Here is a 27,194-nt window from a genome sequence, read left to right on the forward strand (position 1 = left end):
CTAACTTTGGAAAGACAATTGACTCCCTACCGAGAATTTTAGCCACTTATGAGACACCTGGCGCATTCGCAAGCGAAGGTTATAATGGATAGTAAAGTGAAGCCATTAATTTAACAAACCCATGGTTCAGAATATCTGAAGAGGAGCCCCCTAGCCTACATCTTAAAACAAAAACGACAACCGGAACAGGATCTTTCGTAGGGAGATCAGTGGAAGCCCCTGGGAACAAGATTGCTTTTGACCGGCTTCACGTTGGAGAACCCAGATAGAGCCAAAGTTCGTCAGAACGGGAAAGTAAACCATGAGATCATCACAGCTCTAAAGAAGTAATTAACCAAAAGACAACTTTATTTTTTTAAAATCCTCTCTTTGGGCAACAAATGTTGCTCTAGTATTTACAGAAACTCAGTGTTAAAAGACAATCTGTCATTGACATGATTCAAGATAGACAATAATTAATAGAGGGCTGACTTAAGCCACAGGCTTTGTATAAAATATAAAAAAAATTTCCTGAATTACTAAGTTCGATTTTTTTCCGGAAAATGTGATGTACTTTTAAAGGCTAGATATAGACATCGACTCTACATGTACATATAAAATTAGCGTTTGAATGTAAAAAAAGAAAAACAAGATTTTAAACGACCTGGGGTATTCATTGCAAAAAGGATCGACTTTAGCTAACGTCCGACAAATATATGCTAAAACCTTACTTCCATTACAGTTTTGAGTACTATCGTGGGCATATGTACATTGATATTTCTACGAAATTTTTTGTTATTTACATGTCCCAGCTCTTGGAATAAGAGGCAATTTTTTTTTGTTATTAATACTGCACACCAGTAAAAGGTAATTCGGAGGGTACGATTTCGCATGCAACTGGCAGTATCTTCGTCAATTCGACCATTTCCACGAGCACCTGTGAACATGTCGTAATTATGCCTACACAACACGATTTGTGGTGAAGGCAGGCCGTAAGCTAGTCGTCGCATGAGAAATCGTACCATTTATATCGCCATCAGAGCATTTATACGTTGTTCAGAACAGGTTCTTTTACTAAACTAGTAATAATTTTCACTACATCTGCCCCTGCCTAGGGGGCGCATTCCTTTTGTCAGAACTGGCCGGCCAGACCCGTCAGTTTGCAAAGAAAATGCAACAATTTGAAGGAACACTTGCACGATATAATCCCTCGCATTGTTCTGGAGGAGTATATATCATCCTCGAAGTGTGTTAATTTGAATACGTTGTAGAGTTAGTCTTTCCAAATGCCCGGTCTGGCCGGTCTGTTCTGTCAAATGGAAAGCGCCCTTAGAAAGATTCGGTCGTGCAGAACAATACCATTAGGGAACATAAGCAACGACTACGGCGACGGCAACGAGAACGTCACAAATTTGCATATTTAGTGGGAAAAATCAGTAGCTTTGCACGCCCTGCACGTGCGTTTTTCACTTTTGTCCATTTCTTTGCCGTTGTCAGCAAAACAAAAACGTGAAATAGTCAAATTTGAGGTTTTAAGGAGAACGTCAGCACTTGACGATAGAGTTTCACTTTCTCCCCTAAATTAAGCGCCAATCCGACCAATGTCGTTTTTGAGGAACTACCACACCCTTGTCATATTAAAAGGGTTGACATGTTTTCGAAGTGATAACAATGACGCGAATTTATATTTTGAGATGACGTTCTCGGTGCCGTTGCCGTCGTCGTTGCTTAAGTTCCCTAATACCTGTTGCGCGCCCGGTTGAACAAACTCCCTACAATATTTACCAAATTATACATTAACCCTTTTTACGCGGGGACTTCTGGGTTGCCTCCTCGGGTTTTGGACTCTGGTCAGGATCCAATGAGTTGGAGTTTGCCCCTCCCATATTTGCCCTATGAGTCAACCTTTGCGCGTACCACCACGAGTTCTTTGGCTCTGCATGCAGTGTTTAGAATGTTTGCAAATTGATGTAAATCGAGTCTCCTGCTGAAGGGCTACCGCTAGTTCAAAAAAATTAATAGAAAGATACGCGAAAAGGTCGACTCAAAGATAAATTATAGTGAATAGGGAGGTCCCTCTTCATGGGCTCCTAGGGCCCGTTTCTCGAAAGTCCCGAAAACTTTTCGGGCCCGAAAAGCCATTTGTGAAACTGCCAACCGCTTGTTTTGGAAAGCCGATCTTTTAACATGTTTTCAAGGTAACAAAAAGAAAAAGGACTGTGAAGTTTGACGACTTAAATCCTCTCTGTTTTCAAGATACAAACGGAATTGTGACACCCGAAAATGGGCCGTAAAGTTTCGGGACTTTCGAGAAACGGGCGCCATGGACTGGTAGATTACACTGTGAGTGTGAATTTTAAACTAGTCACAGCCACAGAACTCGGACTACTTGCTTTTACTGAAAAGCCTACAAAAGGCCTTTGATAAAAAAATTGATCTTGAAAGAAACGTCTTAAGTTTACTGTGTTCCTTCGAGGAGGTTCCAAGAAATGTGTTTTTCAGTAAAAGTAAACCTTTTAGCTTAGAGCCCCCAAACAAAACAACAACAACAAATTCTAATTTAACAAACGATGAACGAGCAAATATTTCCTGAGATACTGGACAAACATGTTTGGGCGTAAAGCTTGTTTGTATCATAAAAACGTTTTGTTCCGGTGCTTGTTTACGTTTCCCTTGAAGGTGACATATTTGATCTTAAAAATAGCGACCTCGTGCTATGTGTTCGGTCATTATTTTTAACTGAAGGGACAATGTCATGGCGTTTGTAACGATTTTTTGTCAATATTCCATAAACTTACCTTTAAACAGCTTGACGGCTTCCAAATCTCTTCTACAGTATCATTTCTCGAAAACGTTCCCCCCCCCCCCCCCCACCCCCGCCGTGCAACTCTGTCTTTGTCATTTGTCCCCAAAAGCAAGTAGAGATAGTTTGCGCATTAAAAAAATGTCGTTCAAATTTAGCAGGATCACTTTTGTGATCATTTTTTGGTTGCCATTAGCTGAACAGCGTCCGTTTGATTTTCAGTGTGTTGCCGAAAATAGCGTGACGCTGTGACAGTGTCCCTTTAAGGATTAAGTATTCGGACATCCACTTATCCTATCTGTAATGTTCGAAACCTGGCCCCAAGTTGTTCGCAAAGACTGGATAAAGTTATCCAGTGGATAAATCCTTGACCAGAGTATGACTGAATGATACTACAAGTTAAAAACGTTGGCTGGGGACAAGGTTTTCGTACATACCTTTACCTAATGCCCCATTCACAGCAAGCCTTAACCATGTTTTGAACATGTTTAGTCAAACACAGTTTCAAATTGTTTTCTTTAAAAATCATGTATACTGATTTTTGTTCACTGCAAATTTAGCACAGACCAAGGCAAGTATTGAAACTCGCCTGAATCTCATGTAAAAGCCTTTCCTACATTTTTCTGTGACTGATTTTCATGTTGTAAAACCCAGTTTAATTAAACATGTATTGTTGGTGTGAATGGGGCGAAAGGAATACCGCTGAAAGTGTGCAAATTCACGGCTACGAGAGCAAATACCTAAGTCTCTCCACAGACTGAAACTGATGGTTAGTCGGACTTATCCACCGGATAAAGTTATCTCACCTGTCAACAACTGGGGTTGATGTTAAACCTCATTTTATGCTTGTGCTTGCGTCGCGACTGAGAGACAGACTTTATTAATTTAAGAAAGTTGTGCACTGCTACAAAGACAGTGTAACCGCGGAGTACACAAGACTCGATTTCTGCAAAGCCTCCGTCGCAGGGTGGCTTTTATGCAACAGGGTAAAACTGCTGTTTCCTACAATGAACAAGTGTGATATTCTCGATCCTGGCTTACTATAAGTCGTCATTCTGAATGGTAATTAACAATTAGACCCGTCGCCCGCAAGGGTCAATAGCCCATGAGGCGAAGTCGAATGGACTATTGACCCGTGGCCCTTGAGGGCGAAGGGTCTAATTGTTTTAGTATCACCCAACTAGCCGGACAGAAAAGGCAATAATAAAGTTAGCAAATGCAAGTTAAAGAAATATTTATTTGGGAATAAAACGAAAGAAAGCGTCACGCGTTTCGCTACTCGAGGACTATTACTAATAGTCCTCTACTAGCGTAGCCAATCAAAATGCAGGATTTGCATCAGTCCACTAGTTGGGTGATACTAATGATTATTGATAGGGTTTTTTTCCCTCTAGCAAAACTGCAGTTGTCAATCTCATAGCCAAGGTTTACCAGAATTTAACACTTGTCTAGAAATGACGAGAGCCTTTGTTTGCCATTTTGGCTGTCCTGTCCTTGATCACACACCTTTCCGTTTTCATTACTGGACGCGTTTCCGTCCTCTTTGTCATCACCCTTGACAACATCATACACACCTCCGTTTTCAAGGGTAATGTTGATATCCTTCTCTGGACAATCTTCAGCTTCAAGCTCGTATGCATGATCAAACGTTGTTGTTTCGACGGTGACATTGCCGTAGTATGGATTAGGTCCATAAGGAGAAGAAGGCACATTGCTGTCCCTTGTCATTGTGTCTTTCGAAAATGCGCGGTTGGTCATTCCAACGACCGACTTCTGCCTTTCAGCTTTACTTGGTTTTCTCATCTTAGGGGAAACAATACGACCTTTTTTTATCCTGGAAGGAAAACAACAACAATGTAACAGTGGTTGAGCACGAGTGATTTGACCTGAGCCATTTTTTTAACTGAATGTCAACACTGATGATTTTGCAATTCAACATTTTTAACAAGCCCTAACCTAACCCTACATGCAATTCACATGCAAGACTTACTGGGTTCACCAGAGAAAAAAACAGAAGAAGAATCCTTTTTCGTTGCTCTACGTTAAGAAAGACTCTTCTACTTCAAATCCAAATCTTCTAAGGTTCAAATCCACTTGCAGACAACATTACAATCTCGTCTCCAGAGACCGCTTTTCTTTTGGTCATGGACTTCCTTGGAAGAGACCGTGTTCTTGGTTCTAACCAAAAGAAAAGCGGGCGCTGGGGACGAGATTGACAATATTAATGACATTACACGTATCATGCATGTACACCTCATTTCAAGTTTCCTATGCCTTCAAATTTTTGCAAGCCCTTATGGCATGGTAATTCATTTTCAAATTTGTAAGTGCGAGGAAAACCAAGCGAGTAAGTATCAAATTTCCTTGCTTTTTCCCCTTCGATTCCGTACAAATATGGATTGGATTTTCAGCATACAACGTAAGACAAGAAAACAGGGTTAAAGGCCTCACTAATGTTAATTAATACTGATACAGGTAGGCCCGTTTAACTGGTTACAGTAAGTAAACAACTACTATTGTGTACTGTGGGAAAAAGAGAATGACTTGTTGAATGCCCGGCAACATCTGCCTGGTTACAGCTGATCACACAATTGGGAATTGACCTTAGAGAGAGAAAGAGAGAGAGAGGTAAACTTGAAAAAAGTTCTGTTCCTTGCCACATTTAGATGGCAAAATTAAATGATCCAAAACCATATTCTTGGCTTTCGCCCACATCATTGGAGGTCATGTTTTTTGTCAAATTTTGGTATGTGCGCTACATGAAGGTGTTAGGGAGACCACACCAGTTTTGACTGATATCAAGGCAGAAAAAAAAAACCCTTTCACTTACCCAAAACAATTGAGATACAACATAATACCAATGACAACCAGAAAAACGCACATGGCCATGGCAATTATTGCAGTTATCATCCACATATCTCGATCTATTGAGAAAACGAAAAAAAGAACGTGGAAAAATTAATGTTAGGTCCACTGATGGCATTAATACCCTTGTACCAGAGGGCCATCAGGGACGTTAATTTTTCCATAAGCTAGATGTTAAAATCCCCGTAAAATTGCCAGAGATATGTGAAACAATGGCATGGCATTATGCTACAGTTTGAATTCCCTGCATTGCTCCTGCAATTCCCACCAGAGAGTGATATAGTACATTGGGCTAGGTAACAGAGTCTGTCTATACAGCATTCCCACTGAACTGAAAAGCTTCAAGATCTCTTCAATTTTCTGTTTCGGTTACCAACAAGGAAACACAGAGGGAAGAAGAAGAATCGAAGGCCATAATTCTTGGAAATTTTGTTTACTATACGTGTAGAACCTTTGTGTCCAATACTTTGCCCACACACTTTGCAGATATGCTTTTAAATGGTTAAATGCTTTTTGTGAGTTTCTTTGCAGACAGGTGCCATTTGCTGTTAAGGATACATTCTACACACAGTCTAACGCAGTTGTTAATTTTTGTTACCTTCACTGTAACAATAATTTATTATTGTACTGTTTATGTACAGTATTGGATTGATTGCCATGGATACAACAGCTCTACAGTTCTTACAACAGCTCTTACTATGGATACAATATTGGATTAATTGCTGAGAATACAACAGGAGAGTGAAGGGATCAAAATGTCAAGTTTTGTCAAGAATACAACGACAAGACAAATTTAAACAAAGACAATGAAAGAAGGCAGTTAAACACTCTCTATGCCTGAGAGTGAGATACGGTACACAGATTTTACTTTTTCCTCGCCTGTATCAAATGAAACATCCATAGGTAACATGAGGGCCGAGTAGGAAACCAAATGGTTCATTTGCCCACCATGCTCAAGCACTTTTACTTAATACAGTGGAAATATCATCGGCAACTACCTGTACAAACGTTTGCAACTAAATTAAGTCACCACGTCAAGAGGAAACAAATTGAATGAGCCATTTCCGAGTTGCTGTTTGCCTCAGTTTCAAAGTGAGTCTTGGTGCTCAACTATTGTAAGAGAAATGAGTTTGATTTGCATAAGAATACGCAACTCATTTCCATTTGAATGGTTGTGCACCAGGACTCACTTTGAAACTGAGGCATACAGCAACTCGGAAATGGGCTATTGAATTGAATTGTACTCTGGCTAATGCCAGACGACTTTACTCACTAATTGGGGGAATTAAGTGTGAATGGGTTAAGAGGTCAAAGTAAAGCTTGCAGTTCTTATTCTATCTTATTATATGGAGGAGAGTGTTTTACTGGGAACTAAACCACTCGTAGATTCCATACGCCACTTCATCTGGGACCCGAGTGGCATATTTTCCGTATGTCACCTTTGTGAGTATCGTATCGTTCAATGACGTCACGATTCCCGCCTTTTTTATAAAGTCCAGCCGTATTAGTAAAACTTGACTACTTTGAAACACAATAACATCGGAAATATTCAACATTTAGTCTCCATATAATTAAAAGAACATTACACGTTGGCTCGAAGATATGAATTTTATGTTCTCGTGGCAAGAACAATATCTCACTCGTTCGCTTCGCTCACTCATGAGATATTGTTCTTGCCACTCGAACATAAAATTCTTATCTTCTCGCCACCATGTAATATCCTCTATATATCTGCACAGTGCACTACAATGTCTTTTTCTAAGTGTACACACTGTACCTTTATGAGCTGATGAAAGGGCAGAGCTTTCTTGTTGAGCAATACGTTGATGTGATCCACCAGGGGATTGAGGTGATGGTTGGTTGGTTCTTGATGGTTCTGATGATCCATGTGACGTTGATGATTCTTGTGGCTCGGTTGAGGTGTTCCAGTTAGAATTTGTCGTATTCCCCTGAGTGGTTGCCTCTGCTGTAGTGGGTGCCTCTGCTGTAGTGGGTGCAGTAGATGCAGTCGAGGCAGTTGTTGGTGGTTCAGGTGCATCGCATGTCACTTTTCCAACGTTTGTTTCATTGCAGTTATCATCTGTAACAATGTATGTACTTGGTAAGATAGAATGTTAGGTACATGTAATTAACAAGCCCAAAGCAAAATCAATCATTAGTCAAAATAATTTATTACGGTACCATTATTGAGCCTGGCCTTCTTTGGTCATTTGCAAAATCATACCCCAAATACAACTACAGTAAAAGTGTAGGAGTAAATAACAACTATTCATTCGTATCATCCCTATAATTCATTTAATTAACTCTTAAACATTTAAAGCATGTTAATTTTGACAGTTACTCACAGCTCCAGCAAAACATTTGAACGAAGTAATAATTTATTAGTGAGTGAGTGAGTGAAGCTATTAGTCTCTCCCCTCGGGGCTTTTCAGGACTAATTTACAATGTGTTTCGGGGGACTTTAGCCAGACTGCTTATTACACAGTTTCAATTTTTTAGTTTAGGATGTAGTAATGGATGTAGTAATGGCAGTGTTGGTACCACATACCACCATTACCATCACCTCATCAAAACAAATTTATATTCCCTGCCTATTCCCTACATGTAGATCATTCCTACAGTACAGTACATGTAACATTGTATTATTTGCTCACAATATAACTTTGTGCATGTAGTTATAAAATAAATTATAAATATCTACATGTAGGCTTGCAGCAATGGTTAGCTTGGTAAGAGGCAAATCTGTTTATTACCTTTAGTTTTTTTGCATAGATAGACTGCAATTTTCATGTTCACTTTCATGGATGGATCATCACAGTGGCCACCAAATGTATTGTTGAGACTTGATTCAGTGCCATCAGATGTAGCTAGGAAATGAAGACATGAAAATTTTAAATCCTACAGTCTTTTTGCTTCATGGTTTACAACAAATTAACGTGGGAACACACTAGGGGGCTGTGTCCAGTTGTGCCTTAGTATTTAGGCAGGTGTAAAACACAGGTCACATTCCACAGGTCAAGACTAGATTGAAGTTCCTGCTCCACTGATGAACAACTAAGCCAAAAGTTCCCTCAAGACCGAGTGATTAGGGCTAGGGAACACTTCTGGTGTTGTTTGTTTACAGTATCTGCATCACAGTGACATCTGACCCATGTTTTAGACCTGCCATATGCCTAGTTGCTACAATAACTTTAGATGTAAACTACAGTACCCATTGTCATACACCTGCACTAAATATTTAAATTCATGCATACACCATACACCTCCACTACTTATTTAAATTCATGCAACAAGTCACTATGTCAAGTTCCCTCAAATTGCTGTACAGCTATAGTTCCTTTGAGTGAGCTGTTAGTAGGAAAACTCCCTACATTCAAATAATTGAAATTACTGGAGACCAATCAATAGATACTGTGCCAAGGAAGTCCCTACGGTTATGCCTCACAATGATCCCTGAATTGACAGTATAGTAGTAAAACAGTTGAGGATGATCACATTCCCAACTTTAAACAATACCAATGGAGGTCTGAACAAACCATTCACAACAACTGCCCCAACACTTGAATTCATTCAATCTAAGTTAAATTTCCTTAAACTTATAGCTCTACAAAATCATTTTCATTAAATGAAACAGTTGTGCAAGTCATATTCTCAAGTTACACTTCAAAGGGTCTCACCCAGAATTAATTTTTTCTGGTGTAATCTTTGCATGAGACTACTAGCTGCAGCAATGACAGTCCCCTAAACAAACTGACTCTTCAGACAAACAGTTCTCTCATTCAACAAGACACCTATAAGGGCATATCCATGGGATGCACAAACAGTGAACACAAATTGTCCAGTTACAGTGAACTACAGTACAACGCCAGGTAAACTTCGGAAAATGGGGAGAGATTACCAGAAAGATAAATCTATAATTTACCTACTAGTCATTTGTTGTAAAAACAGAAAGAGGTTATTTCACATTGTTAATGGTACTAAATTTGCCACTGGAAACAACGAGGCCCTGTTAGGGGTTATCAGCGATATGGGATATTTGGGGGGGGGGGGGGGGGAATTAACGGGATGCAGGATATTTAAAAAACCGAACTGGTATTATATAGTGATACAAACCACAGAAATTAACAGGGTACAGGATACATGTATTTAGGGATATGGGATACTTAGATTCCTCCCTCCCCTAATGGGACCTCAACAATCACCACAGTAATACTATCAATATTAACTTTTACTAAAGCTTTTTGAGGAATGTCAAGATAAAAAGGTAAGATTTCTTTGGAATACTGACTGGAGATCGGCCGCCTCATCGTTTTCTTTGGTTTATGTATAAAACGAAATGGAGTGTATGGCTTTTTATTTGGTTGTTTAAGGCTTTTTTACTAATATTCTTTTCACATTTTTGATTCCTGTACTAGGAGAAAAGACCTATCACATACCATTAAATTTGATGTAAGGCTAAGTGTCTACTTAACAATAATTATTATTCCACGAGAGTGTGATAAAACTTGTTTTAGCAGAGAAAAACTAAAACTGAACTGGAAGCTCAGGCTAGCACTGGAGCACAGCTGTGATCCAATGTTAGCTTCATGCAATTGGTTGCAGTCTGGTTTTACTTTTACTTTTTCTTTCAACAAACAATGAGATAGTAACAAGTGAATAATACTTATTTTTGCTTTAATATTGTCTTTGCTCTTCATTGGGTATTTAGGCATGGAGATGCAGTTAGCAAAACTGCAGCTGTGATTGATCCAGACCAAACTGCAGATGAGTGGGCAAAGATCAAGCCACTTGTAGTCAAAGCTGGATATCCCAGGGACAGAACGGTACCACTGTGAACTTAATTCACAAGTATCACAAAGATGAATTTCCAAATTTAATTACACTTGCATCTCTGGATTTAGCAGCTCCTATTCACACATCGGATTGCGAACAAGGGTTTAGTCTTCAGAATAGCCTCAAGACATCCGTCCGAAACAGACTTGGTTCAGAAAGAGTTGATGACTTAATGGTTGTCTCTGCTGAAGGAGAAGATCTTGATCAAATCGACTTTAACACGGCCTTGCAGCATTGGAGGAAGAAAAAGGACAGAAGAATCTTTACTGGCTAACTAAGGAAAAGCTTGGAACTTGGGTTAGTTAAAGCTTAGAAAGTATGAAATGTAAAAATGGTCAAACAGGCATTTTTTGGTTTCCTTTTATTCATAATTGGTCTTTTTCGGCTTTACAATTATTTGACTGTTTCCAGTTACTGCAATAACCAAATCAAAACTGTGAAAAGCATAAAAACTATCATAGGGATAAAAAATTCGAAAACATTGAAACTGACTTAAAATGCTAAAAAGTTGTAAAAATATACTGGTAGTGTATAGCATAATAGGGATATTGCCAGTTTTTCGAAGTTTATTATTATCAATACATAATAATTTGACCCAGACCATTTTTGAAATGACCCAATTTAAAATGTCACATGGGACATTTGTCCCACTTTCCATAATTTCTAGATTGAACACTGAGAAGCCAAGGCAGCAGGCAGCCCAACGCATAATATTATCGGGATTAGTAAAATCCAATGACTGGTGTAGCACTGACATAAGATCTGCTGTGACTGGCTGGCGCTGAGGCAGATTAGAACCCTGGTGTTGTTTGATCCCTTGCAAGAGACGTTGGAGTTGAAGACAATATTATATTATTGGTGAGTGGGTCTGGGAAGCCATAGTCAATGTGTCAAGGCCAGACTGCTGACACGTAGACTTTAATGGAAGTATGGTGAAGTGCATCAAAGTTTGTTCATTAGCGGGTAGCAGAGGCTGATTCCAATTAGAGGGCGAGTCCTGGCCACAGAATTCTAAAAACTGGCGTTGTGCTGAGCCATATACTTTACAAGTGGATGGAGCCAAGCCATTACACTGTAGCTGAGTAGAAATGGCATTTCTCCATCAAATTAAAGGAAGCTGAGCCAGCAGTGATGGTGGGATGGGGGTTGCCGCCGGTGCTGCATGTGGTGCGAGATGATGGAAACGCTGAACTAAGTCAAAATGGGATAAGGTATCAGCAATGCAATTGTCTCTACCAGCCCTATGGGAGGCAGTAAAGGCAAAGGAATGACGAGCTGCATTGAGAGAAAGATCACGAAGAAGAACCATCATGCTTGGATCCTTAGAGGTGCCCGGACGTAGCACGCTGACCACAACAGTGGCCCCATAAATGGGATGCAACAACCACAGGAAACAACTCCTTGTACGCAATCGACAAAGGCTTCTGACTAGAGGACCATTCACCAACAAACCACTCATTATCAAAAATGGCGCCATATCCCAGTGCACCTGCGGCATCTGAAGAGACGTCTGAGCGGAAATCTTGGTTGAGCCTAATTGGATGGTCATCCCGTCGAAAGGCTGACAGCAAGTTAATCATACGCCGTAGAAAGGTGCGACCCTGGGGGATTACCTTACAAGCGTGTTGGAGATTGCCGATAAGAGATTCCAACTCTTTCCTTGTGCAATGCTGTTTTAGTGACCAGGATTCCAGAAGAGCGGCAATGCAATCAAACTTGTCCTGTGGAAGGCGAGCCTGTACCGTCATTGAGTCCAGCTCAATACCAAGTACCATCAAACAAGTGGAGGGTCCCTCAAGTTTATCTGGGTGAAGAGGAATGCAGCCCCACTCCGAAAACAATTGAACACAAGTATTGACATTATTCTGGCAAACTGGAGAGTTAGGAGGGCCCAAGGTATGAAAGTCGTCCAGATAATGTAACAAGAAGTTTATGCCATAATTATGTTTGAGAATCCACTCAAGAAGATCTGCAAGGGACGAGAAGATGTATGGAGCTGAGCGTAAGCCAAAAGGAAGGGCTAAATCGCTGAAGTACCTCGCCCGCAACTTCATGCCTAACAAGTAATGATCATCAGAATGTACTGGGACATTACGGTAAGCACTGTCCACGTCAAATTTAGGAGGGCCCAAGGTATGACAGTCGTCCAGATAATGTAACAAGAAGTTTATGCCATAATTATGTTTGAGAATCCACTCAAGAAGATCTGCAAGGGACGAGAAGATGTATGGAGCTGAGCGTAAGCCAAAAGGAAGGGCTAAATCGATGAAGTACTTCGCCCGCCACTTCATGCCTAACAAGTAATGATCATCAGAATGTACTGGGACATTACGGTAAGCGCTGTCCACGTCAAATTTTGCCATAAGAGATCCTCTTCCGAGGGACATGATTCCATTGATAACATCATCAATCTTCATGTACTGCACTGAAAAAGATTCTTTTGGAATTCCATCATTGATACTATGGCCTACTGGGCTAGATAAGTCTAGAATAAGCCGCCATTTCCCAGGCTGATATTTCTTAGGGATGATCCCAATGCGACTGATATGGAGGTTTGGAAAAGGGGGTATGGAGAAGGGGCCTGCAACACGGCCTTTCTCAAGTTCTGTGAGAAGATACTGGTCAATAACTGAGGGTTGAAGTGATGCCGAAGGCATGTTCTGTCTTGCAAACTTTAATGATACTGCCCGAGGGTTGAAACTGAGATGAAAACCTGTTGCTGAGACCCAAAATCACATAATCCACCTGGGTTTGATCAGGCATCCACAACTCACGATGGATTTAAATTTTCAATTAACCTTCTTGCTGAATCTTCGTCTTCTGGGCACAAAATTCACGTAACTGGCAAGAAGCATACCGTGTTTAAGTGCGCCCATGATCCCATGAAGCTGCTGAAACAATATGGCGCCTAGTAAACGCGGTGATCGAAGTATCGAAGTACATTTGTGCTATTAAATAACAATGTGAGAAACAGATTTTCTTGTAGTATTTATACATTATTTTAAGGGGGAAAGAAAGGTGAGTCGTGTTCTAGCTACTAGTTCCTAACAATTTCATCATATAAAGATTCTAATACATGTACAACAGTTGTCTACTGTTTATCCTGGGTTATCAGACAAAACGTGATTCGCAAGCTGGCGACCAGTGCTGAAAATCTAGTCACCAGCACTCAATTTTTGGTCGCAATGGCGACCAGTGAATCGCAATTTCAAGCCCTGCTGACTCTTACATTACCTTATGCTTACTTTCTTCTGGTTGTACCAAAATTAACTCAGGCCTCGGCTCTATAATGCTGCCGCCTCGTCATCCTCGCGAGGGTGACTCATTGCCAATTATTTTAATCTCGTAATGAGGGCCACTAATAAATTAGTATTTTGTGCTACCCTCGTTAAATAAAGACGTTACTTACTTTACAATTAATCCTTTTTTTATATACTTGATTTATTTTTACTCGCTCCCAGAGTGCGTGGCCCGAGTTTGAGGCGCAATGGTTCCGGTTGTATCATAAGGAATTCTTATCAACCGGGGAATCTACTATCCCTGGGGTATGCACATTTGCGATTATGATGAAAAATAAAAAAAACCAAACTGGATTATTGACGTGGTCTGCCTCTGGCATCCCTCGTAATAATGCTCCAAGTCCCCAGAGGTAAACTTAAACCAAAGAGGAGAATTTGAGATGAATATGTTCATGTACAGTATAATTATTATTCCTTTTGCAGGGTGCGGTAGAGCTGTAACACTACCATAATTTGGTGTGATTTGATACCCACAGATTAATAATAATTTTTATTAAAAACTGAACCACAGATTTCCTATTTCCAGCATTTCCATTGGCTCGCCAGACACAGGCTATCATTTCATACACCTGCTGTACCTAATATGGCCAAGGAACAAGTCAGCAATAAAGCAAGTTGAAAACATTTTTGCAGCTCTGAGAAAAAAATGGATGGCCAACAAAAACTGTTTTGGACCCGAATAGAAGGAGGCAGGAATCAATGCTTTAGTCGACAATACCACTGCCAGGAACACCATGGAGTTTTTAATAGAAAAAATAATTTATTATTATTCTACTTGGGCTTCCTGGATATAAAGTGATATCATTATAACCAACGAGGCGCATTATAATCACTTCATATCCAGCACGCCCTCATATAATAATTATTATTGTTGTTCAATTATTGTAGATAAAGTCAATATATGCAAATTACTTTTTCTTTGTAGTGTACACATCCTCTCACTAACATTAATCCATAAATGTTTTGAAATAAGTTACAATTAGTTCTAGGATGACAAGCAATAACAATAGTAATAAATAGAGGATATTACACGGTGGCGAGAAGATATGAATTTTATGTTCAAGTGGAAAGTAGTTTTCGTAGTTTTTGTAGTTTTTAAGGAGAGCAGAAGGAACTTCTAGGAAGTGTCGATCGAGAATAAAACAATTTGCCATCAGCAAAAAACATTTTGGGAGATTTTTGTTACGTTCAATCAGAGTTCAATATTTCTATCGTACTTTCGGTCGTACAAGTAAAATCGCAAAATCGAAAGTGACATCGATTTTAGCGCCCACCTGCGATCAAGTTACCTTGCGTGTTTAATACTGACAACTCATGAAAGAAAGGATGCACCTGTGACAAAATTACAGCAAGACACCGGGTTTTTGTTAGTTTCCTTTTTTTTTCTTTCAAGTGTTAAAGAAGTTCGACAATTTAACACAAAGATCACAATCGTTGATGCTAGTCCATGTGTCAGTTAAGCTCCTCCGAATGAGGTTAGTACTTGGATGGGGACCGCAGCAAGTCCCCGTGGCAGCGATGGCTAATTCGGTTTCATTTTTTATCTTGTTTGGCTGTTGAAATCTATTTTCTTATTTTCTTTCTATGTCAAAACGGCAAACAAACTGGTTCCCAAGAAATATTGGAGTATTCGTTCTATGCAAAATACTTCTAATGAAGTATTCGTTGTATGCAAAATAGTGTTCACAGTAGAAGACACAAGTACATGTACGAGGCAAGATCTAGAAATAACGTAGAATATTATCCTTACCTTTAAAGCTTGCCATTCTCAAAGAAAAAGCATCTGTCCACTTTATCTAATAGTTTAATACTGAATCAATCATATGCATGGCAGGCGGAAAGATTCCACACTAAATCTTTGCTTTCATCAAGATTAACGGAAGTATTACGGTGGCCGAGTGGTCTAACGCGTTCGCAGATAATTGTGAAGGTTGGGAAAGAATATGAGTTCTCCTCGGGGTAGAGAAGTTTGGACTTACTGGAGGGAATAAATGTAAATTCACCCGATCGGAGATTAATTCAATATCCGTAGGGTATGCACATTTGTGACTACCAACAAAAAAAAGACACCAGACCGGTTTTAAGACGTGGTATGCCTTTGGCATTCCACCTAACAATTATTTTATACTACATGTAAAACGTATCTTCAGCTCAGTGTTGGTAAAAGCTGTACCATGCAGATGGAATAAAATAAACTGTTTGAAAATCCCCACTTCAAATAATTTAGGTAAAGACGTCTACGGTTGATAATGGTTATATTTATATCCTAGATACCCTGTATTTTGGGGTTATCTTGATCGCAGTACACCCATGAACTTGCCAGAACTATACTTCAGCTGTCACCATGAGAACAGGAAAACAAAAGAAAAGTCTCATTTGCCGACCTCCACCAATTGCATTGCAAACTACTACATGCACATAGTATGTACATAATTTATACACGTACATCAATTCTTTAACATCAATAATTTTTGGTAAAATACATAAATTGAGACAAGTGTCACTGCATAACTGAGGTACTGAGGAATGGAATGAAATAACAATGATAAGTGATAATGATGTCTGTTAAGATACATCCAATGAATCTAAGCTGTGTGTGGGGTTTATAATAATTAGGAATGCTCACAACAGAATAAGTTTCCTAGCTTCATAAAACTCTTGGTTTCTACACGTGTGACAAGTCGCCAAGTTTTAAAACAACTGAACAAAATAATAAGTCAGAGTATTTGCAAAAGAATAGTAAGAGCTCCATTGCAAAAGGATTATCATAAATGGGACTCCAATAATACCCTCATTTCTCTGTTTTGCAACATTAACATGGCCACTGACACAGAGATGAAACAAAACAATGACAGATTGTAAATTGAATAGAACTACCGGTAATAATCTGAAAGTGGACCCTGGGCAAATCAAAGCCTGAATGCATATCATTCTATGTTGGTACTTTCATACATGTACACGTACTGTGCAGATACAGCTGTAGATCTACCTACCAATAAAATAGTATGTTCTGCCCCCAACAAATTTCAGACCATCATCTTCTGCTGTAAACTGAGCAAAAATGACCGAAGTATATGTCAGTTGAACTGGAGATGAGCATACTAACAGACGTCTTGCTTTTGGATCCATTGTTCTATCACAATTCTCAAACGCTGTTTTATTCTCAAGCAACCAAAGGTTTTCATACATGGCTGACGCCTGAATGGCTGTTGAACTTTTCTCAAGCACAGTTGCCATATTTGGACAAACAAAATTGATTTTAGAATTCAGCTGGGCCTTGAGATACCGAGGACCACGCCTGCAGGATTTTCCATCAGCTTGAAATCTAAACAACGAAAAAACACAGGTAAGAAGTAAAGGAGAGGAGAATTAGCAAGATGAAGTACACTGAGTACTAAGAAAGAGAAGAATGGTTTGTTTTGCTGATTTGTCTGAGATCATAATTTTTCAAAATGTGTCACAATGAAAAAAAAAAAGCTAGCAAACAAATATCATGCAGAGTACTCAAACTAGAATTCAAACTACATGTAGAGTATTCAGAGTATTCAAACTAGACGACTCATGCAGTCTAGAGCAAAATTCAGACAAGCTATTGATTCGCGGTATGGAACCCGCAGAACAAAGCAAGCCAAGTGAGACACTTCTCCCGGCTAATTATCATTGTCATTGTCAAGGACTGTAAAAACGTTTTAAAATTGAATAAGGGGATTAAACAATAATAATTATAAGTCCCTTATAATAATTATTACTAATTAAAGGAGAAACAAAAATAACATGATCCTAAACATAACATGTACATTATTAATTTTTGGTATCCCTCTTGGTTGTTTTATGTGTAAATAATAAATTCTCATCATTATTATTATTATTGTTTTCAGTATCCCAAGCAAATTACTTCGCTTAATTGGATGATAAAATATGGGTTATTGACCAGGTTTGTTTGGTCAAGATGGCTGGATATTGGCCAAGTGTTTATTCATCTCAGTCCATAAACACGCAAAAAAAGAAGGAGGCCAATATCCAGCCATCTTGACCGAACAAGCTTGGTCAATAAGGGATTTATTATATGGGATAAAACACCAAAAAATGATCTTTGATCTCGCAGAACCAAGCAAGAAATCCCAAGCAGGCAAGATAACACCATCTTGCCCGCTCAGGTAGCCAATCATACATGTAGCACAGGATTTGATTCACCTTGCCGCTCACTGAGCTAGTCAAACAAAATTGATGTAATTAATGCACAATAATGAATTATTATGCAAGTCTGAAAGCTACACCTGAGTAATCAGCAAAGAACTTTGCAAATTTATCACAGGGATTTCAAGTTAAACAAAATTTTATTAGGATGTTATTTATAAATACATGTACCATGTATAGACTGCAGCCCCTTTCTGTGCAAAATTATTTAGAAAAGAAGTGCACTTACATTGTAATGCACACATGAAAATATGACAGGTTGTCGGAATATGTTTAAGCACCAGCTAAAAGGTTATAAAATTCACACTTGCATAACAGTCTGCATTAATCTGCAGCAGCAAGAAGATGGAAGAAGGATAAGCTTTTAACTCATTAAGCTACATGTACATGTATGTAATGTAGACTTCTGGTCAATTGAGCACAGTTGAATAGACAAATACATGTTTTTATTGCCGGTGCTGAATAAAATATCAACCTTTATATTGGATTGGCAAAAGAATGATAAAATTTAAAAAATTAACAATCAGCGTACCCAGAGTCGTTTTCTTAGAAATAATATTGTTTGTGCAGACAGAAAAAAAACTGCACGAACATGTATGCAAAAACATAAAACAGTGTTTAAAAGAAAGATATGAAATTAATAATTATATTAACATTAAATCTAAACAGCCTCAATTTTGAAAAGCATCTTCATGGAATCAACTTAGAAAGAGATTTAATCAAAGAAATCTCTCTAAAACCACCAATATTTACCATGCAAGTTGCTTATATCATTATTAGACAATGCAAAACCTGTAAATTATGAAAACTTTTCACATTAAGGTTGACCGGTTATTATGTAGATAAAAAGATTCATGGAAGAGATAAAAAGATACATGAAAGAAATAAAGTTTTCAAACTAGGGAATGTGATAAAGTGTACAGTACATAGAATTAATCACAAGATAATATTATTGTATATTTGAACAAGAAGATGAAGACGACCAGCTCTCGTTCTAAAAATAAATGAGCCCTTGCAATTGCATTATTATACCCCTTTCGCAGCTACATCGTACATGTAAGAAAAAAAAAGGAGCAAAGCTTTTAATAAGTTGTAGTACAACATTATTTTGAGCCAATGTATTGTAAAGGAAAAGAAAGGAAAGGAAAGGAAAGTCCAAATTTTATTTAAGCGTGTGGTGTTCTTACACTGGTGCACTAATTCGGGACACTGTAAATCTTAGCAAGGACCTTCAAGTCATGAAGTTTGCTCTCAGCCCACATTACTGTGCATGTAAGTTAACAGTACTGGGTCTTTTAGAGAAGACCAACAAATTCACACAAAATAATATCTTTATCATTACAATGAATGAAATGCCAAAATTAATATTGAAACTGCTTGAGAATATATTAAAAAACAAATGAGTTGAAGATCATCTGCAGTAAAGAACTGACATCCCTTCCTCCAATAAACTTTGAGGTTGAACATTATTAAGCAAAGTGAAAGAGTACACAATAAAATAACCCAAATGCAGCACCTTTTTTTTTTTAAAGCTCATCTGCATTAGGTTAAATTTGCTCATCTTACTTTGACAACCCAATTATGTTATTCGAGTACAAGGAAGTGTTACGCTTTTGCAAACGTTGGCCATGTATTTCAACATACTTAACTATTAGAGGGTGATGTGAAGTGCTAGTTTTCTACCCATATGAAGGTTCCATGTGAGCGTTAGCCCTACTAGTGGAAATGGGCTCACACAAGGACAGAGAAAAATGCTGGTTAGAAATTTTCTTGGTCCTTGCATGGGCCCATTTCTATTACACGGCCAACGTTTGCAAAAACGTAATCCTTCCTTGTACTTGTACATGTTCATTGCTGTGACTTTAACATCTTCAGTTCCCACGGCCTGTTCCTGTCTGACCTTGTAGCTCCGTCGGTAGAGCAGCGGTGATCTAACCTGAAGGTCGTGGGTTCAATTCCCACCCTGGTCAGAGTTTTTCGCTGCCCTTGCGTTGGCTCATTTCCATTAGTAGGGCTAACGCTCACATGGTTCATATGGGTAGAACACTAGCACTTCACATCACCCTCTAATAGCTACAGGTAAGTATGTTATTCAAGCTCCAATATTTTATAGCAAGAGGTAGACCAGGGCCACTCATTGTGAAATTCAGTACTTCAAATAACTTGGAGAGCACAAGTCCAGTATTTGTTGAATGTCACAATATTCACTCAGTCGAATTTTAAAATAAGTTTTGGATAGCACAAGTGACAATTCCCAGTTCAAAGTGTACTCTCACTATCCTGATTTTTATCAGATTCTCCTGATTTATCATGAAATTCTGAAAACAAGGAAAAAAATTGCTTATCTTAAAGCATTTTTTTGTGATATGAGTGTAAAACATTTTGTATTACACTTTCTTATCCTATAATGTCTTGCTCAGTCTCTTCATTGAACACCCCGAGCGTGTTGTGCAGAAAAGCACGAAAAGGTTTAAAGACCTTCTAGAATACGACAAAAATGATGTCAAAATGCAGGAAATGCCACTTGAAAGAGCCTAAATTTGCAAAATTTCCTGGGGGGCATTAACCCCAGACCCCTCTACAGGTGCTAGAAAATACTCCCTATCTTCCTTCAAAAGGGGATGGAATGTCTGCCATTATAAAGGATGCAACCTACTATTGTTATCGTAAATGTATACGTTCTGCACATCTTGAGATATTCGGGTTTCCTATAGGTGATGCTTAGCAATACAGTGATATTTTAGCGTGGTTTAAAACTATCCAGAGAAAATAGATCTTAGTAAGTACTCTTTGTATCCAAAAAGAAAATTGGGATAATTCAGATAATCCAGCTTCAATTCGAGAGAGAATGCCATACATTTCTTTGCATGTTAAAGCTTCTTACTCAATTATGTGGTTACCAAAAATTTCCACTTTGAATTTCAATAACACTTGTTAAGATCTACATTTCCTGCATAATCATAAACCGGGGCAAAAATACCTATGAATTAGTGGGCGCTGTCCTTAACCTCCACTTTGTTCTTTGGTTTTACATAACTAGGGCTAATCAGTAATTATGAAAGTCCACCCAACTTCCTTGAAAAATTAATTTTCATAGAAATGATTATGAGGTTGTCGGTTAAAAGCAAACAAACCGTTTACAGCCTTTTACCACCAACAACCTCGCGTGTTTCATGAAAGTTTTGATGATTTTCAAGTTAATGCAGAATTTTCTTTTGTCGTTTACAAACGATTTGTGATGTGGAACAAGTTGTGACAGGAAACTATTAAAGATGACTGAAACAAAAGCACTTTAAATTTGAAAAATATTGAATGTCATTAGTTTGAATATCATTTGGATTTTGCGACTAAATTGTCACCCTTTTACAGAAGTAAACGCACGAAACGGTTTGAACCTTTCAAAGTGAAACTTCAGGAAGCCTTTCATGCATGATGAAGTTCTTCCTTAAGTTAAACGCACTCACTTGGTTTTCAAGAGAGTAGCCGAGTTCTTGCACAATGGCCAGCTATATACAGTATAATTATAGCCTGCAAGCCCGCTAGCTGCGGCTCTGTTTTGTTTACTCGCGTTCGTTCTAGAAAAGTCTCGCCGGCCAATGGCCACAAGGAAGTTAGCTTTCATGTAAGCGGTACATCGGTAAAAATACTGTACTTACAATGCATTTTGAGGGGCCCAATTAACCGACTTGTAGATGTCACTGCCCAAAACGTAGACTAAATCAACGACAAGGTACCAAAGAAGAAACAAAACAGCTTTCATTATGTTCACTTCCTCGTGATCGTGTGATGAAAACCAGCCGGGTGCGAACTATTACACGTCTTGTTTGTTCGATCTTTCGCTGCAAACGATGATGAAAAAAATTCTGAATCAAGGTAATATTTGTCGACAACAACGACAATTCTGTGGATAAGCCTTTGTCGACCACTTGACGACACTATTATTTATAAAACCATTTCTTTACGAATCGTCTGGTTGTGGTTACCCTCCCACACATTTCATTAACCACCCTCTTGACCAATTAGCATAGTACGCGCACTCTCATTGGTCAACAGCGGCGTTTAGATCGGAGTACTGTGACAATGCCGCCTGTGACATCACGCGAATTTTGATTGGTTATGTAGACGCGCGTTTGGATTGGTGTATCAAGAAAATCTGTTTCAATCAAGACTTACAAATTAAAAAAAACAGCATTTTCTTTCATTTGTCAAATTATCTTTGAGAAATATTTTATGAAAGCAATTGAGGACTTTTTCCCGTGTTTCCATAGCCTCATCTAAACACTCATGGTAGCTGGGAGAATTCTCGACAGATTTGCAAACCCTCGACTGCGTCTCGGGTTTGCATATCTGTCTCGAATTCTCCCAACTGCTCCTCGTGTTTAGATGAGGCTATGGAAGCACGGAAAACGTCCTCTGTTACTTGGTCTCCTATTGTTGTATGTTACTGAAACCTACCAAGGCCCTTGGTAACTCACCATATATACCACGAAAATACCATAAGTTTGAAAGGTGAAGAGTTTCACTTCTTAACCGGTTTCGTCATAGACTGGATCGCGGCTCGCGGCTTTGCCCCTCGGCGGATATCACGTTCTCTAGGCGGATTTTCGAGCAAAGGAGAGGACTGCTCACAGTCTAGTTTCGTCACTTCCTTTTAGTCACTATTTGAATGGGTTTCTAGCCAAACAAAATTAAAGCCTGTTTCTGTGTCCCACGCTCTTTATCGACGGGTAAATCTTGGTGACAGTACTAAATAAATGAATAAATAATAATAATAATAATAATAATAATAATAATAATAATAATATTTAGCTTAGTAGTTTATCGACGCTTATTTAGGACAAAGTGGTCATGATGACCTAAATAATTCAATTTTGAAACAAATAAGGGAGGCTCTCCCTTGTTTGTTGCTGAAAGGGTGGATAACGATTGATTCTCTCCAGCAGCTATGTAAACTGCAGGGCACTTCTATACCGCAAAATATGAGAATGTACAAAATCTTCAAGAGCACGTGATCCTTTACAACGATTTTTAGAACAATACTAGAAAAAGTAGTCACTTATCCACCAGATTCTAAAATCAAGTATTTTATTTTTCAATAAGGAGAACATAATTCAAGCAAAAACAAAATGCCGTGTTTTTTCCTGTCGTGTTGTGTTTATTTCCGACGTCTCTTGTCACAAAACTAGTTTTAAACTTCACGACAAGCTCAAGGTACTTCCCTCAAAACGATATTTCCAATGAAACTGAAAAGTCAGCCGAATAACTAGCGCTTAATAAGGAATTTCACGATTGCAATTTTATCTCTTCCTCTGATTACTTAGGTGTGGTTCAAGGGCGTCATCTTGATTTCTTGTTTACAAAAAGACCAGCAATTTTTCAAAGGACCATCCGCCATCCAAGACGCACGTGAATTGAATATTTTGCGTACTTAAAAAAATACCTTTGATTGGCGTTTGCTCGGCAAAAACCTAATTTTTGAAAGCAGATATCAACTGATATATTTCAAGCAACCTCGAATTAAGCCTTCCACTTGAAATTGCTAAATAAACAAGCGTCAAAATTATAGTCTAATTCTGCAAACCCATCACAGTTAAATATCTATTGAAACACTGTTGGTCTTGACGTCTCGACGTCTCTTTCACGTAAAATAGAAATTCAAGAACCTTTCAGCTCCAGTTACCAATCACGTTGTCCAATTAACCGTTTGTGATTTTTTCATTTGGTGGTTGATACTTTGTAAACAATGACGTGAAACTTTATGAACTAGTTTTGTTCTATATTGGCCTATACCGAGCATAAGTCAGCAAAGTTTACGTGAGACAATTCTGGAAGTTTGTCGATGCCGTATTTGTTGGGAATTCACTTATGTCCTTGCCCCTGTGAAACCGTGATCCGAGAGTAAGGTGGTCCATAATGATGACTTATGATGCCAGGCTAGGCCATATATCAGTAATATTCATTTTATGTTTTTCTCTGAACTGTTAAAGATTTTTTTTTCCTTGTGCACGTACACGGTATAAGAAATGAGCGTATTTTTAAGTAGTTCAGTACATGTACAACAGCACACAGAAACAGCGCAGAAAACCGTGAGATTACTGAGGATTCTCAGTGATATTAAAACAAATATCGGTGAGCCCATTATGGGTTTGGTAAAGTGTTCGTTCAACTATCCGTCAAACATCCTTGATTATTTCTGATTAAATCCTAGATTTGGTGTTGTTCCATTTTCGGTTCATTCAAGTTTCAGAAGTTTCTTATTAAACTGAGAGCAAAAATGTAAGCCGTGAGTTTCATGAGTGACAGTTTTTCTTATGGAACGAGACAAAGGATAGAAATCACTCTGGGGCTAGAATACTGTTCGTTTGTAAGTCAGCGTTCATTTTCTCTTGTTTGAACATTGTGCATTATCACGTTCTTTCTGAACATGCGGCGAAATTTGACCCACAGAAAAGTGATTACAATAGCTAGAAAAGCTATCAAGATACAAAAAGAGATGCGTTTAGGTGTCAGCCTTTGTATTCCGAATTCCAAGTCAAGGCATCCTTGCTCATGAGCCAGCCGTATCACAATAGTAATCTCGTGTCCAGTTTCAAGGAAATCGGCTCGAACCTCGCCTCAGGTGATGTCAATTCAAACCACGTACGAAGGCAGACGCAGTCTTACATTGCAGGAAGATGAAGTAATGCTGCGATAGGTCATTTTGGGCATTTTTACATAGGTCATGTAACGTTCTCTCGGAACTCGTTTCAGTTTAGGCGCGACCTGAATTTTCTCACGTTGTTGTGAGATGACGCACAATTAAAAAGACGGAACATGTCAGTGGTTATTGCTTCATAAAGTTTCAAAATTGCAAGAACAGTTGCGGAAAGTAGAAAATCCGGTAACATACACGCGCAAAATAATATGACAAAGATAAATATCGTGAAAAATATTAGGCAATTTAACGTATGGCTTGTGCCTCTCAAGACTCGGGCAAATGGTTTTCAAGATTTGCTTCAACATTCGTTCGATTTTGTTGAACAGCGATGTTGAAAAACCGTTTGCCCCCCTTTAAACACGAAACACGTTGAATCGAAGATGAGCAGATGTTGACGATGTGTTGACACCGTTTACCGTTTACCAGCTCCAGCTGCAGCGAGCATCGTTTAACACGGTTCATCGAACGGAAGTTGAAGCCGTCCAGGTCGCTCGTGTCACGCACTCCCGCTGTTTAGAAGAATGCGTGGCACGAGCGACCTGGACCGGTCTTTATAAGAGAATCGCGACACAACATGCCCAGACTGAACCGCTTTATAGCGCAAAAGAATTTTATATCCCATGTTCATTTTAACTCAGAAGTGATTAATCAAAGAGCGAGCAGGTTTTAAGCGGGCAAATTTCTTTTCAGAAGAAGGCGGGTTTTTTTCACGTTCGTGGGTAATGATGTCAGATGGTAAGCCGGATTTTTCGCTCAAAGTAATCAGTTCCGATTTCTATGTGGGTGTTCTAGCTTGATGAAGGAAAGGAATTTTTCGCGTTTGTCAAATTTTACAGCCTTTGAGTAATTATAAGTCTCTAAGGCTTCAGGAAATCAACCCAAGCTCAAAATCCTCACGCATTTTTCTCTTCTAATTCCCACAGCCAGTTGGGAAATCAAGCATACTTAATTTGTAGGGAATCTTTTAACATTGCACAAATTCGACTCACAGTGCCACAACGGAAGACAAATTTGACAAATCGAGGGAGCGCAGGCGAAATATTTTGTTTTCTCGTACACTGATCCCTTGTCTCAATCAAGGTTTTACGATTAAAACTATGGGCTTCAACGGGAATTTAACCTATGACCTCTGCATGCGATGCCAGTGCAATGTTCTACCAACAGAGCCATGAAGCCACTCAGTTTGGAGAAGATCAATTAATGTGTTGGGTTCATTCATTGCCGTGAAAGGACTGACCATAAATGAACAAAAAAGGAATATTTGAAGTGCGGTTTATATATGAAAGATAGAAGTGATCCTTGCATGCACTTATGTGCACAATTGTCTCATTTTGACACTCGAAAAATTTAGGAGACTTCTACCCGCGGGATTCGAACTCATAACAGGAACGAATCGAACTGAGCCCCGCAAATTCACAAATTGACCTGCCACTGGGTTCAAATCCAATTGAAGCTGTTTCTTCTTTATTGGCCTATTCTGAGCATGAGTTAGAAAAGTTTATGTAGACAATTCTGGAAGTTTGCAAAGTGAAACCGTGATTCGAGAGTAAGGTGATCCATAAACATGAACTAAGATGCCAGGCTAAGCCACATATCGGTAATATTCATTTTATGTTTTGCTCATAACTCATAAAGAGTTTTTTGAGGGGGACATTGGGGTTTCCGGTATTGCGGTATTGGGCTTTTTTTCAGTCATCTAGCCCGGCGGTATGCGGTTTTTTCATCCTTTTGGCTGACGGTATTCGGTAAGGCAGGGGTCGCACTGTGGCCATATTTTTTTTATGTCGCGTCATATGTTGTCCCACAAATATGTCACGACATTTACGCCACGGGAGTCTTGGAGGTCGCACGTCTGGGACATAAATGATATTTGATACCGGACTGTCAACTCTTAATATTTCACGCGCGAAAAGAGCTTTTTACAGCGAGGTTTTCGATATAACGAACCCTTGATTTAGCGAACAAATTTGGCCGGTCCCCAGAGACTTCGTTAAATCGAGGTTCCACTGTAGCTAGCTAGGCACATGTGTTACCTTTGAAGAATTGCGAAAATTCGATTTTTGCCGGTATTTCAGATTTGATGGACATTGCGGCCGAAGAAAAACATAAAAATGTTATTTTAAGGCCATTAGACAAGATATGACCTGCTTCGAGGCAGGACATCGGCTTTTTTGATCTTTAGGTCCTTCGGACATAGTTATGTCTGGTCGCGACAAAAGGGTCGCACTTGTCGCAGGCTCGCGATGACAGATTTTATGTCCAATGTAAACACCAAAAGCGTTAGTGCGACCCCTGCCTAAAAGAAGGCTGAAGAAGATCCTTCACGATATCGCGGTACCGTTCATTTGCCCTCTCCTGTCTCATAGACCTCATACAGGTCAATACACTATGTAAAACAAAACACACTAACGTTCAGTAAGCTATAAAGGTAAAGAAGCAAGCTATAAATCTGTAAAGTATATAAAGGTCGATTAAGGTTTTGTCATAATGATAAATGATTACACAATAATCTACAACGTGA

General features: G+C 39.0%; 1 protein-coding gene across 1 annotated transcript; it reads right to left on the reverse strand.

Moving 5' to 3' along the window:
- Window positions 1-327: 327 nt before the first annotated feature.
- LOC138000363 (uncharacterized) lies at window positions 328-21,990 on the reverse strand. Its single transcript, XM_068846706.1, has 6 exons — window positions 21,633-21,990; window positions 16,773-17,104; window positions 8,401-8,514; window positions 7,425-7,727; window positions 5,613-5,706; window positions 328-4,616 (listed from the first exon to the last, which is right to left on the reverse strand). The coding sequence occupies exons 1-6, from the start codon at window positions 21,734-21,736 to the stop codon at window positions 4,220-4,222; spliced, it is 1,344 nt and encodes a 447-aa protein (XP_068702807.1). The 5' UTR covers window positions 21,737-21,990; the 3' UTR covers window positions 328-4,219.
- Window positions 21,991-27,194: the final 5,204 nt, after the last annotated feature.

Source organism: Montipora foliosa, chromosome 1, assembly GCF_036669935.1.
Source record: "Montipora foliosa isolate CH-2021 chromosome 1, ASM3666993v2, whole genome shotgun sequence".
Classification (NCBI taxonomy): Eukaryota; Metazoa; Cnidaria; class Anthozoa; order Scleractinia; family Acroporidae; genus Montipora; species Montipora foliosa.

Excerpts from the sequence above, each read along its gene's own strand:
- LOC138000363 (XM_068846706.1), bottom strand. The coding sequence starts at position 21,736 with ATGAAAGCTGTTTTGTTTCTTCTTTGGTACCTTGTCGTTGATTTAGTC. Across the intron at positions 8,515-16,772 it reads CAGAACATACTATTTTATTG|CTACATCTGATGGCACTGAA; the intron begins GTAGGTAGATCT and ends TTCATTTCCTAG. Across the intron at positions 4,617-5,612 it reads TTGTATCTCAATTGTTTTGG|GATAAAAAAAGGTCGTATTG; the intron begins GTAAGTGAAAGG and ends TTTTCCTTCCAG.